Raw genomic sequence first — 18372 nt, 5'->3', positions numbered from 1 at the left:
GGGTTGGTTACACATAGGGAAGGTGTTAGCACCCAAAGTGTCCTAGGTACTCCGAGGGAGCCCTTTCTTGTGTGCATATGTGTTTTTGTACAAAATGATGTTTGCAATAAATAGAGTGGAGGGATGAGAAAAGAATTTATTAATTATATTTTTGTGTTTGACAAGACCTTCGGACATGTGCTTACGTACCAACATAAAATGAGGGATCAAAACATCGTAGTTCGTGGTATCAATTTCAAAGTGAATGCATTACTTTTAATAAAAATTTAAGTTTTACAAAGGCACAAAAGGCCTAAAATGGTTTGAATGAGTGTTAATTATTTTTGTCTTTTGGAAATTTGAAGTCAAGTATAATTAAATTTATTTACAAATTTGTTTAAGAAAATGAGTTTGAAAATGCAATGGAATAAGGCCAAAGTTTCTAGTTTGCAATATGGTCTAATGTTTGGAAAACAGACACAAGCAAAGAAGATTTTTAAAAGGGGGGGGGGGGGGGGATTTTGAAATTAAAGAAATGGGGAGAAGATGAAGAGACTAATCCTAAGCACAAAATTTAAAAGTTGAGAGTTGAAAAGATCTGACCAATGGACTGCAATCCAATAGACAAGAATATCATATAGAAACCCAAATTTCCCTTGGACTTTAGAATCAAGCAATATCAATACACAAATAGAAAGAGGAAGAGAAAGGCATCAAATAAAGATAGCCACATCACATCCAAGCTTAGCAACTCCATGATCTTCTTCAAAATTTCCCATGTATCAGATGACTTCAAAGAGGGCATGAGACACAAATTCAAAATAACAGCTTCACAATGATCATGTTACAGATGAACTCAAATGGATCTTAAATATTGTATCAGATGAATGTTCACTTCACAAGCACTTGGTTTTATGAAAGTTGGCATTGGCCAAGTCCTTTGCATAGGGAGTGTTGCATAAATTCTAAGTCTCATAGTCTCAGATCAAACCAACAGTCCACACAAAATGTTGTTTAGGGTTTTTGTTCTTATTATGTATATTAAGGTCAAAAGACCACACAAACAAACAAGTATATACAAACACAAAATATCACAAAATATGGCCCAAATGGGCAAAGTGAAAATGGCATTAAAGTAAACAAGTTGAATGGTATGAATAATGGCAAATGAATTAAAAGCTTAAAAAAATTAAAGTGCATAAAAGTAAATGACTTGAAATTAAATGTTAGTTGTTAGTTGATTAGAAGTTAGTATTGTTTTTGCTTTTGCTTTGTTTTGTTTAAGTCATTATTTGGAGAACACTCAACCCACTTATCACAAGCATGGGTCCTTGAACCAAGACATATTTCAAAGGAAGGAAAAAAGGTCAAGTTCTCACACAATACCATGAAAAAGGGGAGACTTACAATCTCACTAACTAGAATGATATGCCTTTTTATGTCACAAATTTAGCGTTATGTTAAGTAATCGTAATTAGAATTATGTAGAAGTCATAACTATTTGAGACCGGGCAATAGAATTTTTATGTTAGTGCATGTTAGAGACATAGTATAATGGATTGTGCTTATAAAACATACCACGCACAAAAAGAATATCCAAAGAGGTGGACCTAATCTCATCCATACTCAGGTTGATTTTGCAATCAACTAGTCTTAGGATATAGAGATATCATAGGTCCATGACATAGATGAATAAAGAAGGGGAATTAGATGAAGATAGAGGGGGAATGGATTCAACACAAATTGGTCAAATGAGGACCTTTACCAAATTAAGATCATTCATTCATTTTGGGAGATGGGATGTACATTCCATCAATCCCCTAAATCCAATGATCTTAACCTAACAAAGTCAAATCAACCTTGACCAAGACCCAACAACATAAGTCAAACTCACAAAGTCAATTAAAATGGCTCTACACAATTTATTTGGAATTTAAATAATTAAAAATAATAAAAATATGCATTAAATTAAATAATGGTTGATCAATTTCCTAAAACCCTATCAAAACACCAAAGAAATGTCCATGAGATTTATCATAGGTCAAATAAGGTCAATGGACCTTGGAGAAAAAATTTCATAGATTTTGAAAACTTAAAAGTATTTTTAAACAATTATAAATATTCACAAAATCAATTAAATCATGAAAAATATTAGTAATGACCCAAAAAATAATTTTAACTCGGAAAATGAAAGAGGATTTTATTTTAAAAAAAATTGGTGAAACTCTCATATTTTTTGGATCAATATTAAATTTAATATGAATTAATGAAAATAACACAAATAAAATGAAATTCAAATATTCAGAAAAAACGTGGACCACTTGATCTCCCTCATTAATTGAGGTGGCAGATCAAGTGGATCCAAACGCGCATTCCACCATGCACTAGAGTCAGCGCGCCATAAACATGGCATTTAAAACCAACGCTTATGATTAAAACAAAATGAAATGATCATGTGGCTCTCGACCATGCCATCTCATCACCGGAGCAAAACGCCAGTCATCTTCTCAGGCGAGTTTCGTCGGACTGGTCCACTCATCACCATCACAAAAATAAAAAAGAAGGCCATGATTTCAAAGTAAAAATGGCACTGATCACGAATCTGACCTCAATTCATCCTAACTCCAAGTATATTGAGAGATACATGGAGTTGAAATTTGAGGTACATGATCTGAGTTGCTTCGATTTGACCTCAAAGCAACTCAATCTTCTTGCCTACAATGGTAGGACTTCAGACAACCAAGGATCCAAGAGAATTGATGATAATTGTGAGAGAATCGAAGAGATGAAAAAAATCTGGAAAATACCTTCAATGTTGTGCAGAACTCGATTGCTCTTGCTTTGATTCTTGCTTTATCTCACTCAGGAAGCTTGCAGAAGTAGATTAGAATTGAACAAAGGCTTTGGATCCCTGGAGTTTTGAATCTCAAAACAGTGAGATTCAAACTTAATTTTTAAAGAAAATTCTCAGGTTTCTCCTTTCAAATGGAAGAGTTTAGGGTATTGGAGCAAAGCTGGCGCGAAGGGGTCCCTAATTTTGATGCTAGAGGTCTCTATTTATAGCTGCAGCTCATGATATTTGCACCTTCAAATTCAACTTCCAAATTTGGCAATGGATGATGCATGTTTACATGGGCGTGTACAGGCCCATGAAGTCACTTAATTAGGTCCATAATCAAGTGTGAATGAGTCTGAAAGCAACTTGGAATGCAAGGCAAATGTGTATGGTTGTTTGAAGTTTTGATTTTGCCAAATGATTATGCCATGTTCAAGCCATGCGCATACCACTCAAATCTTGTCCAAAATGGGGGAAATTGGACTTTTTGGAAAGGTTAGATCATTAGGAACAACTCTTATGTTGAACACTTTTCCATTTGAAGCATGTATCATGATTATTTTTGAGGTGGAAGTTTGGAAATTTTAACATATCAAAAAAAATTCTAAGTGTCAAGCCATATGTTCACTTATTCCATCTTGGCTAACTTTTTGTGTGAGCTTCAAATCAGAAAAGTGTATTCATCAAAGTTGTATCTATTTCAAAGTCCTTCAAAGTGGTAACAAATTTAACCTCATTTGGATTTGAGATGAAGGAGTTATGCATTTTTGAAGTTGAGGAAAATCACTTGTTTCAATGGTATTGGTCCAAAATGACCTATAATGTATCCTCATATCAAATGCTCATAAAAGTTGAATTAGATCTTCCTCCAAATATAAAAGTTGAAGTAGACACCTTGAATTTTATTGTGCAACTTGGAAATCTTTCATCTCATAAAAATTAAGCAAGTTATGGATTTGAGAAGTTGACCTCCAAATTAGGGTTTAGACAAAATGACCTATAATCTTTCACCATAAAAAAATGACTTTCCAAGAAAAAATAGCTCTAGACCTCAACATGAAAGTTGTTTGTAATGTAATTTAGAGTAAATTTTCTCTTGGAATCATTTTCATATGATAAAAATTGTAGGAGATAGGGTCTAGGGGACCCCAGTTTTGATCAGATGAATTCCTCTAGTCAACCACCGTTAACCAACTTGCTAGCTTGCAATTCTCTTGAATTTTGGGGCTCATGGTAGATGATATATGCATAATATGATGAAATTTGAAGTATCCCTTGAAATATTTGATCAATGGGTGAAGAAACTTGGTGAAGAAGTTACACAAGATACCTAGATGAACTAGGGTTTCCAAGGCAAGCCAATTCCAAATTCTTGAAGAGTTCTTGATCAAAATAATATTCAAAGATCATAGGGACTCATACATGATGCCTAGAGCTATTTTTGATCATTTCTTGGTTGAGCTCTTAGCAATGAGGGTCTTAAATCCTAGATGTAAGCTTGATGAATCAAAGGTGATCATGTGCCCTACCTACAAAAGAGTTAGACAAATGCAAAGACATATTTTTGGTATTTTGGTTAGTAAATGATAAAATACAAAGTATGATACAATCACATGGTGCTTGGTGATCTCTCCCAATACAAACCCAATGAATGAGGGGTAAGGAGGAGGCCAAGGTGTGATCCCGATGCATATGCATATAATGAGATAGCATGAGGGATCTTAGGGTCAAAATTGGGGTCTTACACAGTCACAACCCTAATCGCATAACACTTTGACAGCACAACCTTTGTACCGTCATGAACCCTAATGCAGCAGTTTCATACCGTCAAACACACCTCGATTGTTAATTCAGTATGATTGATCAACACGTCATTGCTTCACCATACTAATGTCGGATTCTGAAGCAAATGACCATTGATCTCTCAAAGGAAAACAATCATTAAATGTTTAAATGAGCGTAATAGAAACATTATATCATATATACCATATTTTACATCAGAATTACTTATATATATATATATAGATCTCAAGTGTGTAACTTATGGACGATCAAGGTATTGCTGCTTCACCATACTACCATCGGATTCTGAAGCATAGTCAACATCAATCATCTAAATCATACACACATGATGCCAAATTTAATTACTCGTTTATTATTTAATTTATTCTGTCTTTTAATCATATTAGTATAGAAAATAAACAACTATCATATGCATGGTTTCGTAAGTGGCTCTGATACCACTGAAGGAAAATTGTGATCCAAAATGCAGCGGAAATTAAAAATTCTCCATTAGTGATCCTTACGAATGGGCATGACCAGTGATAGAAATCATTACCTCTTGTGGCGATTGAAACCTGTGATGCATATCTAAGGAGTGATCACGAGCGTTGAATGGTGACAACGCCTCTACTCAATCCACACGAACATATTCCTTCAGTCTCAGTGCTAGCTGTTACAAATGAAGGCTTTGAGTGTGTGTGTGTGTGTGTGTGTGTGTGTGTGTGTGTGTGTGTGAGAGAGAGAGAGAGAGAGAGAGAGAAATGAAAATTTCATCTAATGAAATGCTTCTGCACAAGGGTTCTATTTATAGAACCACTTGTGTGGACTGCAAGCTAAAGAACCCACTTAAGTGTATGTGACCCATATCTTATGATATACCAAAAATCATTTAAGTGTGTGGTACTTTACCATATTTCGTATTCTACTTAAGTGCATTGTACCTTACGATGTTCTACAATTCACTTAAGTGCATCATACCTTACGGTGTTCCTTATCTACTCTATCGCTCATCAATCTGTCCTTTTGTGTGTGACCCTGTAGGTTTTCGTGACATTGGCAATTATAGTAAATCACGTATTTAACATAATAAATTGTGAGCGATACCTAGCAACACATCACTGCTACCTAAGACACGAAAATGTCATGTGATATGACAAATCCTTTTGTGATTATACTTGTGTGTACAATTACCCTTTTACCCATATGTCTATATTGAACACAAGGCATAGACTATGTCATCCTTGTCCAGTTCAATATTGGACCCTTATAAATTTATCATGTTACGCAGGATGAGCAAATTACATCTAGGTCACTCATGTCCCTTAGCATGCTTCGTGGAGTATCCATTAACTGTCTTTATGGTCATCCAGTTACAGACAATGTTTGTTCAACAATAAAGCACTCGACTCTACATTTAGGGTCCACAGTGGTTTCAAGTCGAAGGGTGGTATACACCACTATAATCATGAGAATAACTTATGACACTTTGTATAACATTCTATGTAGTATTCTCATAGCAGGTCAATCCAGTATAAATATTACTCCTAAATTTCATACCTATGTTTAAGACTTGATAACTCCTTATTCATGATCCATGAGATGTGATCATCAGTCTATATACATAATCGTCTTAATGCTTTAATGTTATCACACTTCACAACAAAGCTCGACTACAAATACTTTAAGAATAGTGTCCTCATGTTTAATGGGATCTCATTATTAAGTCACATTTGATACATTAAACAGACTAGCTATTATAGGGACTTTATTAAACAAACATAATAAAGAAAAATCTTTTTATTATTAATAAATAATTCGATATAAAGGTTATCACATCTACTTTGGTAGTGGTGACATATATAAGATCACCAAAGGGTCACTAGTGTGACACCCTACACCCCAATAAAAAAAATTCTTTATAATATAACATACATTATGAAATAAGTATCACATTAACATAAATAACATGAAAAATTCTCATAAAGAAGTACTTTGGGTCAAAAACATAATGTCAACATCATAATTCCAAAATATGAATCCCGACCCCGATGTCACAATATCAGAAACTTATGACAATTAAAATAACTAAGTGACTTAATAGTTTAGCAAAACATAAGCATAAAGGAAAACTAATGAAGCGGTTTTCTACACCATCTTCTATAAGGTACTGCAAAACGACTATTCCTTAGTCTTGGCATGAGAATACTTTGCATGTAGATTCACATTGAGAAACATAGAAACAGATGGGTAAAAATAAATTCTATAAATTAAATAGTATAATAATAGAAGAGGATGACATAATCATAATATATCGCATTTACACAATTCATACCATAACACATAGAATCATACAACATTACACAATATATACACGAATGCTTATGAAATGCACTACTCATTTACCCCTAATGCATGTGGTACCATCATTGAACTCAAAGCTTATTTTCATGAGTTATAATAGTTTAGGAGGATAGATAAGTTACATCCCGCACTAGAACACTCATCTAGATGTCCATAGACATGTAATATCTAGAAGTATATGCGAACTGCGTACGCGTTACAACACCCTTCGCTAAACTCTACTTCTAGAAGTACATGCAAGCTACACTTGTACTATGACATTCTCCTAGATGTCCATAAACATGCAATTTCTAAGTGTGCATGTGAGGTACGTCGTACTGCACACCCTCGCTAGACGATACCTACTTCAATATATATGATGAATGGAAAACAAACAAACATGAATTACATCTAAACCTCCTGACTATAATTAGTACATTGATTCTAATCAAACCTCCAACATAATCCAACACTGATTTTTATCTAACCTTCAACACTGATTCATATCAAACATTTATTATTTGTTGAAATTTGGTTGACTTTCAATAGCATGTAATAGAGCATCTCAAATAATAATGTATAAATGTTTTAGCACAAAATTAATAAAGTCTTGATTTTTTTAAAACACAACAAAGTGCATATTATATAATTATTAGTGTATATACAGTTTTATATAAAGATATGATTCTAATTTTTTTTAAGAATTGTTTATTTGATTAGTCTAAAAGTGTAAGTTTAAAAGTCTTACATCGAATCTCAAAGGTTACTAGAAATGAAATAAATTGTCATATAAATAAAATACAATTTTTTTCAAATTTAAATACTAAAATAACATATTTTTTAAATTAATTACCAAAATAATCATATTTCACTACTGATGCTCCAGATGAACTGGCGCATCCAATTTCCATTCAAAGGAGGCGCCCAAGCATCTGGTGCATGCTTCCAATGCTAATAGGCTTAGGCGCCCAAGCATCTGGCGCATGCATGTGTGCTTGTGAGTGTGTGCCACATGCATTGGCGCATGCATGTGCCATGTGTGTGGAGCCTAGGGCAATGGCACATGCATGTGTGTGCTGATCTATAAATATACTGTGCATCTCCCATAATTTTTCACACAACTTCTTACCATCCTTCCATTTTTCTTCATTTTCCTTTATCTCCTTCAATTTTATTTTATTTAACCATGTTTGAATACTCATATATTCACAAGAGAAATATCGATTTAATCTTTTCAGTAGTGCAACCTCCGATAAAGATTCGACTTTGGAATATATAAACGTTTGAATGTCTTAATAGGATATTGAACTGTTGGTTAGATTGAGGAATTGCAGATGGTGAAAGGATCAGAAGAATTCAATGGCTTGAGTCCATGTTCAACCAAAATGGAGAAGTTCGTGTATGGGTGGATATTAAGACTGACAGAGACGTTCACAGGATGATATATACTATGTTCAAAATTGTTTTGATGGTTGTAATCGCATTGTTATGTTGTTGTAATCGTATAATTATGTTGTTTATGTGTTGTATTTGTTAGTAATAGTATTTTATTTGTTGTAGTTTGTTGTGTTGTTATTTATGTGTTACTTGTGTGTTGTATGTGTTGTATTTGTTTGTGATGGTATTTCCTCATAAAGTTATCATATGAAATAAATGTTGTTTTTAATATAAAGCAAAAGAGTTACAATTAAATTATCTTATTGTGCTTGTTCCAACACTGGGACAGTTAGTACGATTATGACGGGCTGGCGAAATGAACTACATAATCTAACCATTTTGTTCGCCATATTCATTTCGGTTCGAATACGGGTGTTGTTTGGGCGACCCTTTTTCTTTCTTCGCATTATTTCATTGTGCTAGAGAATGTCCCCTTGATATGCATGCCATAAGTCCTCTTTTGCTACCACTGAAAAGCTAATTTTGTAAACATTAGAGAGTCTTATGACTTTGTAAACGTTGAATAGTAAGTAGGATGGATCTCGTCGAACCTTTGAACATGTCGTTATAACATGGGAGCAAGGCATACAAAAGGCTTGGAACTTTCCGCAGTCGCACCAACATCTATCTAGTGCCACTTTATAGTGTCCCCTCGGCATACCTTCATTGTGATCCATGGACTCAGCAACACTGTAGCAACCTTTAGTACGGTCAAACATTGTGACCACATGTGTGTTAGCTTTAGCAGCTTTCTCTCTAATGAATTTCATTGAAGCATCACTGAACAACAACCCATATTGTAACACTGAACTCCATTTGGAACGTCTGGTCTCAAACAACGCTCATAGTCTAAAATAGGTTGCTTGCACTAAAGTGGTTATAGATAGGTTTCAGATGCCTTTGAAGACAGAGTTCATCAATTCCACAAGATTTATTGTCATGTGGCCCCAACATTGACCGTTGTCGTATGCCCTATTCAACTTCTCCAATGGAATATTATTGATATAATGTACTGCATTTGCATTTGACAATCTGATGTCTTTGCGGTAGTGTTTGAAAGAAGGTTTTGTTAATGCATACCCTGGATTGACAACCTTCTTCCGCAATGTTTTGTCTTTTATCTTCCTCATAAAATTGTAAGTGATATGTCAAATGTCGTAGACATGCGTCGATGGAGGATCCTGCCCGTCATTATCAATGTTTTTGTATGCACTCACTATTGAAGGGTTTCGATTTGAGATCAAACATAAGTTAGGCCGAGGAGCAACGTGCAATCGGAGAGTCTTTAGAAAAAAACTTTATCCTCAGCAGTCTCCCCTTCAACTAGGGCAAAGATGATTGGAAAAATGTTGTTGTCGTCATTGGAGGAATCGACGGCAACACGTCTTAAATGAACTAGTTATACATTGTGCTAGACCAACTCAACATTATATGGCATGGTTTAGGTCAGTTACAACGCAACAGTTTGTGTCTGAGCCAAAGTATTTGATTGATCCACGCCAACGAGCTTCGTCATCATACGCCCAACAACAAATCCACGTCCAAGAACAATGTCAACCCACCCAAACCCAACGACCAACCTCACACCATCACCCTACCATATACATCCAACCACCAAACATCCAACCTCGCAACCAATTCATGCCACACACCCAAATTCAAAACCAGGAATCAAACCCTAAGCACCAACAATCATACGCAACCACTAAAACAGTTTATAGCCCAGATGATTCATAGGATTCAGCGTCATGTCATCGTAGCCCCCCACCAATAAACACCCAAACATCTCATCGCCACAACACTCAACTGTTGTTTGACTTTAGTACACCACATGAATCATTGCTTAGTTTCCAAAACGATTCAATGTCTCAATTCGGACAACCATATTGCCCATAATTCATCCAACCACAACGACCCAACTACGACAACATGGGCACCGAACTCAATTACAGAAGCGTCGTTTGCGACAACCCCCCCCCCCCCCCCCCCCCCCAACTATTAGGAACAAATGATGACAAATCTATCAAATATCGATGGACCTTCCACCAGACCTTCACACCAGCCACCATTGCATCATGTCAGCACTCAAAGATCCCAAACACCTCAGGAAAATCGTGGGAGACCTCGAAGACAGGCTAACGCACCTGGATGTGGAACAGATGGGCGTTTCAATCAGGCGGGTAATTTATTTTCTTGTCAATTTTATGTATTTTTACTTTATAATACAATATAATTTTTAATTTAAGTATTTAATTTAATTAATTATAATTATAAAATTTAAAATTTAAAAAAAAATGGAAAAGTGCATGCGCCACATGCATTGACGCATACACTGATGTAGTGTATGCATGCGTCGATGCATGTGGCTTCAAGGCATTCATGCGCCAGATGCTTGGGCGCCTAAGCCCATCAGCATTGCAAGCATGCGCTAGATATTTGGACGCCTCCTTTGAATGGTAATTTGATGCACCAGTTAAACTGACACATCAGTAGTGAAAGATGATTATTTCGGTAATTAATTCGAAAAATATGATATTTTAGTATTTAATTTGAAAAATATGGTTATCTTAAAAAAAAAATCAAATATTCAAGAAATTTAAAAAAAAAATAAAAAGAAGAAGAAAGAAGATTCACATGACTTGTTAAAAATTTACCAAAATTCTCTCATATTGGAACAAACTCACATGCTTCCTAGGAAGAGATACATGTAATCATTTAGGATCCTCTTGCACTAGTTGGGAATCTCCAAATTTCCATCATGTTTCAGCATGTGGACAAGCGTTGTTGTTGTTGTTGGAATGTGGGAGTTCATGCAGTATGTGGACAAGGTTTTTATCAGATTGGTTTCTTGAAGAAACTTGAAGAAGGTGGATAAGAAACATACCCTACGCCATTCTCTCAATGTGGATACCCAATGAAAGATGTTAAGGTATATGTTACTTTTTATGGCAATAGGAGAAAAGAGGAATTGCTGAATGAAGTGAGAGTTATAGAAAAAGAGGAATTGCGGGAAAGAGAAGTTGAAGAGTTGAGAGAAAGACAAACTTTATTGTTGTTGAAATGTGATTATTTGAGAATACTTTTTAAGTTCCACATAGTGTTTTGATATAATGTGACAAATATTTATATAGTTATTTTATGCATAACTTAATATTTATCATGGGTGCTTTGGTCATGTTAAAGCTTAATATGCAAAATAATATTTTTAAATTTTTTAATTAATTAATTCTAAGATAGTTTAATAATTTATTCTGTAAAAATATTTTTAAAAATTAATAAATAAGCTTAATCAATATCTTGTCATTAAAATATATTTTTTACTCACCTTTGAGATTGAAGTGGGGATCAATCAAATTCAGGAATCAAGAAGCTAATTTTTAAAATGGAGGGATTAAAAATTAAAAAACATAATTAAAAATGTTTTAAAAATTGGAGGTAACTCCGGTTTGGTCAGTCTTATAAAATCGTAGGTAGATTAAAATTGGAATAAAGTCAATATTTACAACATTTAACTTAACAGAGTAACCCAGATTTCTAAGGTATAACACTAAGTTATAATTTTGTTTCTTTAAGCATATCATTATATTATATGTCTACCATTGATCTCAAAATATTAATTTTGTAAATGGATTTCTAAAACATTAATTTTATTAGTTTGTGAACATGTGATGTGACTTATCCATGAATTTTGCATTATATTGTTCATTTATTTAATAAATGATTCGACCGTAAATTTAATCAAATGAATCAAATAAATCTTGAATCAAAAATCTTGATGGTTCGACCTTCCATCCAATTTTTAAAATATTGATGAAAAAATATATTTAAGTCTATTTAATTTTATGGACCCTTAGCTTATAAGACCTACTTAAAGCTAGTTTATTTTTTAAATTTTAGACCCAGTAAATTATGAGATCTTTAAAATCTCCTTAACATGTCGAGTTTCTCACTATTTTGGATCTCTTCCTTCACCGGATAGACCAATTTTCTTCATGAACGACATATGCGAGGTGCATATTATAAATGCAGTTTTTGCTATGTATTTCATGGTTAGTTTGATGATAATATATTGTCTTCACAGTTAATATTGTAAAACCATGAGTATTTAAGTTTAATGAATTATTCTCTTTGTTCCATAATGAGTGATTTAATTGATCATTTCATATAAATTAAAAAAAGAATAAATAAAAGAGAGAATAATATTTTTACTAAACTATTTTGATCATATATTAAAAATAATAAAAGTAATATTAATTAGAGGATAAAATTGATAAAAGTACATTGAAAAAAGTGCATTGAAAATATATCAAAAGCTTGAAGGAAAAGATTTATACTCGTTGAGAAGGAAGAGGATTCCACTACTTTGCAAAGAAAACAAATAGATATTTGAACCAGTTTACTTTTAATCGTCCAGTGAATTTGTCAAACTTTTAATCGACACTAGGAGGGTATCTTCTTCATCCTAGCGCATTTTACTTTTACAAAACCTACTTACATGAAAAATTATAATGTCTTTGGAGGGCTATCTGACCTTATTCTATCTCAAGAGATTAATCTTTTGCCCACCGGATGAGAAAATATTCCAAGGAAAACAAAAGCATATTAAGACTTCATCCGTTTATAACCAAGATTGTCTTTGAGGGTGCGCGGCCGCATAGAGCCTTAAAATTATAAGGGTTAAACTATACTAAATAGGACCTTATAAAATATTTGTCAAGTTAAATCATGATAAAAAATAAGACTTTTTTGTTTTGTCATGGTTAAACTAAGACTAAACAACACAGAACTTCTAAAAATTTGTGACGTCTCTGTTTATAACTACAGTATTATGATATCCTTTTGAAATTTGCAAAGTGTAGGACTATTGAATAATGAAGCCTCTTAATAAGAAGTGTTGTCAGTATCATAAGTTTCCAACATCACAAGTTTTTAACATATATAGGCGCCACAGAATGAACTCGCAATAGAACTTGCTAAACAATAACCAATCCATTTGTAATCTTTCTAGCAAATAGGTTAGGTTCTAAAACAATAAAATTGGACTTGTAACTGTTTCATATATGGCAGCATAATGCAATAGAACTATTACATGACACAGCGGTAGGTTACCAGAGAATTAAACATCTCGCCACTGTGAGAGATCTTGACAACTTGACCTTTTTCCAGCCCAAAGTAGCTAGCTATGGCATCAGTTCTTTGCATGAGAGGTAGCTAAAAAGAACAACAAAAATAAGAAATAATGACTGGTATAATCAATATAAAAAGCTATGTTTTTACTATGGTATTACGCTTTCAGCATTAATATAAGCATAATTCTATATGATTCGGCACAAAACCCTCACCCCTAAGTTTAACCATAACTTTTCTCACTTTACCTTAACCAGCATTTCATTTTTTTCTCACCTTTACTGAAAGCAACAATCAAAATGAATAATTACTACCTAGTGCTAGCTAGTTATAGACAGCCAATAAGCATGTTTACAAACTTTACCTGTTTCTCTTCCACCCTATACTTCTTGAGCAGTTCTTGCTTCTCATTAGCAGTCAGTATCTCATACTTTGGCTGCAGCACATGTTTTGTTACATTGACCATCAAGTCATTCAACTACAAGCAATGTACCATGGTGGTATTAGCAGTTGCAATTTTTTTTATAAGAATCTTAAATCATGCAATATGAACTTAACAAATTAGGAATCTTACAGCTAATCTATAACTTAGAAATGAAAATATCATTGGATGAGCTATGATCAACAGAGGAATTTAATATTTTTTAAAATAAAACTTGTACAGAAAATATTAAATCTACATAGTTTGAGAAATTCACACTATTGCAAAAGTTGCAACTTATTTTGGAGCAGGGAAAACTTACTTTAGACTCTTTCAACATTTTCTTCATCTAAAATGAAACTTGTGACATATTTAGTTGCATAAACATTATGAAGCTTCCTAATCTATCTAGTAAACACTCGAAAGAAAAAAAATAACTATATTCTTGAGTAATCCTCAGGTCTGAACTTGTGGTTGCAGAGTGAGCAAATGTCAAAAGGGTAAACACTCCAATCTTTCAATGCCAGAATAACATACAAACTGTACCAAAAAAATGAAAATCATCTTATGGATAATGCCTTAAAATAGCCAAGTTACTGCCCTTTATTCGTGATGTGATCAAAGCAAAAGCTCGAGTCATTTTGTATGTCTTACCTTTTCAGAAAGAGGTACTAGTATTAGATATGTTCCTAGTTCAACATACTATAAATAAGATTACAAGAACAACTAAAACACTAAACTAGGTTTATTATACTCTGCACAGCAATATTAAGATTAAAAATTGAACATTTATGGAGGGGCTAGCTTACGTTTATAATCTCAACCTTATATTGACAGATTTCCAAATCTTTACGTGCACAAGAAGTCATTTTACTTTGCACAACAAGTATCAGCCTACTCGGATTTCCATGGTCAACAATCTGGCTATATATTTCCTTCAATGTTTTTTTACTTATAGCATCAGTTCCTCTAAATACAACCTGTACCTGCACATCAGAATGTCAAAAACAACAGTGTGAATATAAAAAGCTTCGCTCATGCTAACCAATTAGGTAACAAAGGATTAAAAACACACAAACGGGTAAGTCATGCCACGGGAAAACATAAGATGCAGCTGATCTTGAATAATAAGTTTTTTAATCATGAAGAATCAACTTTATTTCCTACACAAATGAAATTAATGAAAAAAGGGGCGGGGAGTTTTATGTCTCCCAAAACTTGATGAAAGGAATCAAAACTAGGCATAGTATTTAACAAATTTGTGCATGCCCAATATATAAATTGGAAAGAGATGAAAACAACAGCTCAAAGATAATTCATTTTCCCACAACAGTTCAGGTATTATTAACTATCGAGTGCCACATTGGATGATATTACCTGAAAAGTGATTAGAAGTTGTGGACATCTCTCACCTTATGGGCTGGTTTGTATGGTTGAGTTAGACTTGACCCAAATTATATGCAGCAAAACTTCTTACAAAATTTTAAAACCATCAAGGTTAGTTATTGGATCTTGGATGGAGTGGATAGATATATACTATGCACTCTCCTTCAATATTCTATAAGCATGTCAAAGCATATTGGCAAAGATATTCTGGTTGTCTTGTATTTTCCATCAATAATTGATTTATTAGCCAAAACAGAGAACGGATTTTATAGCAAAATGGATAGAAACCCTGAATATTATTCAACATAATGCCAGAGAGTTCTCTAGATACCATTAAACTGATAATTTTCTTAACAAAAAAAATACAAACACAAGATACGGTTTCTGAAACACACGCGGAGATAATAGAAGTGATTATATGTAATCACATGTGTAACGTCATGTCGGTGTCTCAAACGCATGTCAAACAAAAACAAAAATAATTGAAAAGTAAAGCAACTAATCAGATTCAGAAGCACATTAACATTGTGAGACTATCCAAATACATCCACAATTTAGAGGCAAACACACTCTACTCTGCCCCTGAGACCTTCATATGTTTGAAAAAGTACTACCAAATCTCCTAATTCCCACCAAATCACCATGCCTGCACCTCATTTCTTCCTACCCCAACTAAATTGCTTTAAGAGTACATTTTGATGTAGAAACAAACTCATGCATCAAAACATACTCAAATAATTCCCTTAATAAATAACTTTTGCATTCACATTTGCAACAAACTCACCCATCCAAACATAACTTCAAAAAAACAAGTTTCCACCAAAATGAAGAAAATTCACCTTGTTTTTTCTTTACTAAACATAAAAAAAAAAAAAATTTAAAAAATTACAAACTCGACACAATGTGCTTATACATGCAATTACAGCCGCAAACATAGAAATCAAACACTTTATTTCCACTAAATCACTCTTTGACAGAGTCAAAACCAATTCCAATACAATCCTTAGCGTGTATTCACTTATGTAGTAATAAAAATTGATTTTGAATAAACTAATTTTGGTTAAAAGTGAATTTGACATATAGTAACTTTTGTTTGTATATATTAATTTAAATGTGAATGAAACAAAAAATATAAAAAATTGCAAAAACTCCAAGTTATAATCAATTTCAAAAGTAAAACTATTTCAACTCCAAAACACAAATTTTTCTTTCACCAAAAGTTTACCATAAAAAAAAAACCTATCAAAAACAATTTTCAAGAGAAACTTATTTTAAATAGTTTTAAATTAAATTTTCCATTGGCATTTTTTCAGAAACTGGAAACAAATAGATGAACAACTCTTAAAGATGAATATATCCTTTTTAGGTATTTCATCATCTAAAACGGTAACAATCATGCCCTAATTTCAATTCCTCCAAAACAGAACCAAAAACCATCACAAATTCATCATCAAGTCACAATCGAAACCAATACACAATCGCAATACCGAAACTAGCTAGAATCGTAAATCGTATAAAAACATGAACGAACCATACGAATTTCAAAAATGATCAAAACAGAGTTAACATAGAAATACATACCTTGTTGGAGGGGTTAGAGCGATGAGAAACGATGACACCAAGGGCTTCAGGCTTGGGAAACTGTCCAAACCGTGAACGGAACTCGGGGAGAGTGAGAGTGAGGTCAGATTCGGAAACGTTGTAGCCTCTGTCACGGAGCATTTCCATCAAGGTTCTTCTGCATTCGAAGTAACGAATGCTATCGATGCTTCCTTCGTTGCGTAAACGAAGAATGCACTCGCTCGCCATTTTTGGGGAAAATGTTGCAGAGTTTTTTTTATTTGTGAATGTAACAGAAATGGAGAATGTGGAACGACGGAAGAAGACGAAGTGTGACTGTGCGAGTGTGAGACGCGAAAAGCGTGCTATGAAAGAATATAGTAGTAGCACTACCCTTTCCGTTACGATCTTTTTGTCGTTTTCGCAAGTATTTTAAATAAATAATAATAATAGTAATTGTTTGTTAATTACTACTCCATTTTTTATTATAAGTCATTTTACAAAAATATTTTGTAACACCGTATAAATCGTTTTATAATACCAATGAATTATTAATATTTTTTTATTATATCTTTAAATATTTATTATTATCTTTTTCATATCATAATTATTATATTTTTTAATACGTGTGAAAAGTCAAAAACGACTTATAATAAAAAACGGAGGGAATAGAACATAAATAGATTAGTGACAAATGTTTAAAAAATTGGATGAATCTTCAAACCGATGAATGAATTTTGTCTATGATTTATTCGTCGAATTAAGTAGTAATTGGTTGAAATGTATGACTAAATCGAATAAAATAAACTGATTTTTATAATAATATTGTATGTATAGTTATTGAACTGATTGAATTGAATGATCGACTCTCTAACAAAAATTATAACATTTATAAAATTTTAAAATATCATAATTTTACTAATTTAATTTTTAGGTTCAAATTTTAAACAATCATTACATATAATAAATGCAAATTCAAATAAATTTTGAATAATAAATTTTAGACATTATCATCACGCAAAATAAATTACAAATTCAAATAGATTTTGAAGAATGAGTAATTGTGATGTTAAGTGAATAAAAAAATGACTAGTAATATCTAATAAATTTAATTTTAAAGAGAAAAAGTTGTTTTAAATAAGTTTTGAATAAAATGTATTTATATTTTAGTTTTAATTTCTTGTAAGAAACTAACAAAAACGGTGTAGTTTCGTCTGAGAAAAAAATAGCATTTAATTTAATTTGATGGTTTTTCAAAACCGTCAATTCACCCGTTTTTACCCGAATTTTCACTAAGTCTCTTTTTTCCATACTTTGTTATTTTTCACTCATTCATATCGTTTTAGCTCATCTTTCGTTCGTTTTTCACCGATTTTTCACCTAATTATATGCAATGACGGACTGCCATCATATATACATGAGACTTATCCGCCAAGACAGTACATCCTACAAGGTGTAGCATGTATACCCTAGCGGATGCCTCATACATTCTCTGGCGGATTAG

At 33.1% G+C, this 18372-nt stretch overlaps 1 protein-coding gene across 2 annotated transcripts; it reads right to left on the bottom strand.

Moving 5' to 3' along the window:
• Positions 1-13236: 13236 nt before the first annotated feature.
• Positions 13237-17237, bottom strand: LOC127085771 (DNA-directed RNA polymerase V subunit 5C). Of its 2 annotated transcripts, none has more exons than XM_051026308.1 (4): positions 16890-17237; positions 14747-14908; positions 13866-13979; positions 13237-13585 (listed from the first exon to the last, which is right to left on the bottom strand). In XM_051026308.1, exons 1-4 carry the CDS (start codon positions 17115-17117, stop codon positions 13460-13462), a joined length of 630 nt encoding a protein of 209 aa, XP_050882265.1. In that variant the 5' UTR covers positions 17118-17237; the 3' UTR covers positions 13237-13459. The 2 variants fall into 2 exon arrangements, with proteins under 2 accessions (XP_050882265.1, XP_050882264.1); XM_051026307.1 differs by having other exon boundaries at positions 14732-14908; positions 16890-17236.
• Positions 17238-18372: the final 1135 nt, after the last annotated feature.

The sequence above is a fragment of the Lathyrus oleraceus genome, chromosome 5 (genome assembly GCF_024323335.1).
Source record: "Lathyrus oleraceus cultivar Zhongwan6 chromosome 5, CAAS_Psat_ZW6_1.0, whole genome shotgun sequence".
NCBI lineage: Eukaryota > Viridiplantae > Streptophyta > Magnoliopsida > Fabales > Fabaceae > Lathyrus > Lathyrus oleraceus.
The sequence above is the reverse complement of the archived record's forward strand: the minus strand, read 5'-3'. Positions and strand labels throughout refer to the sequence as shown.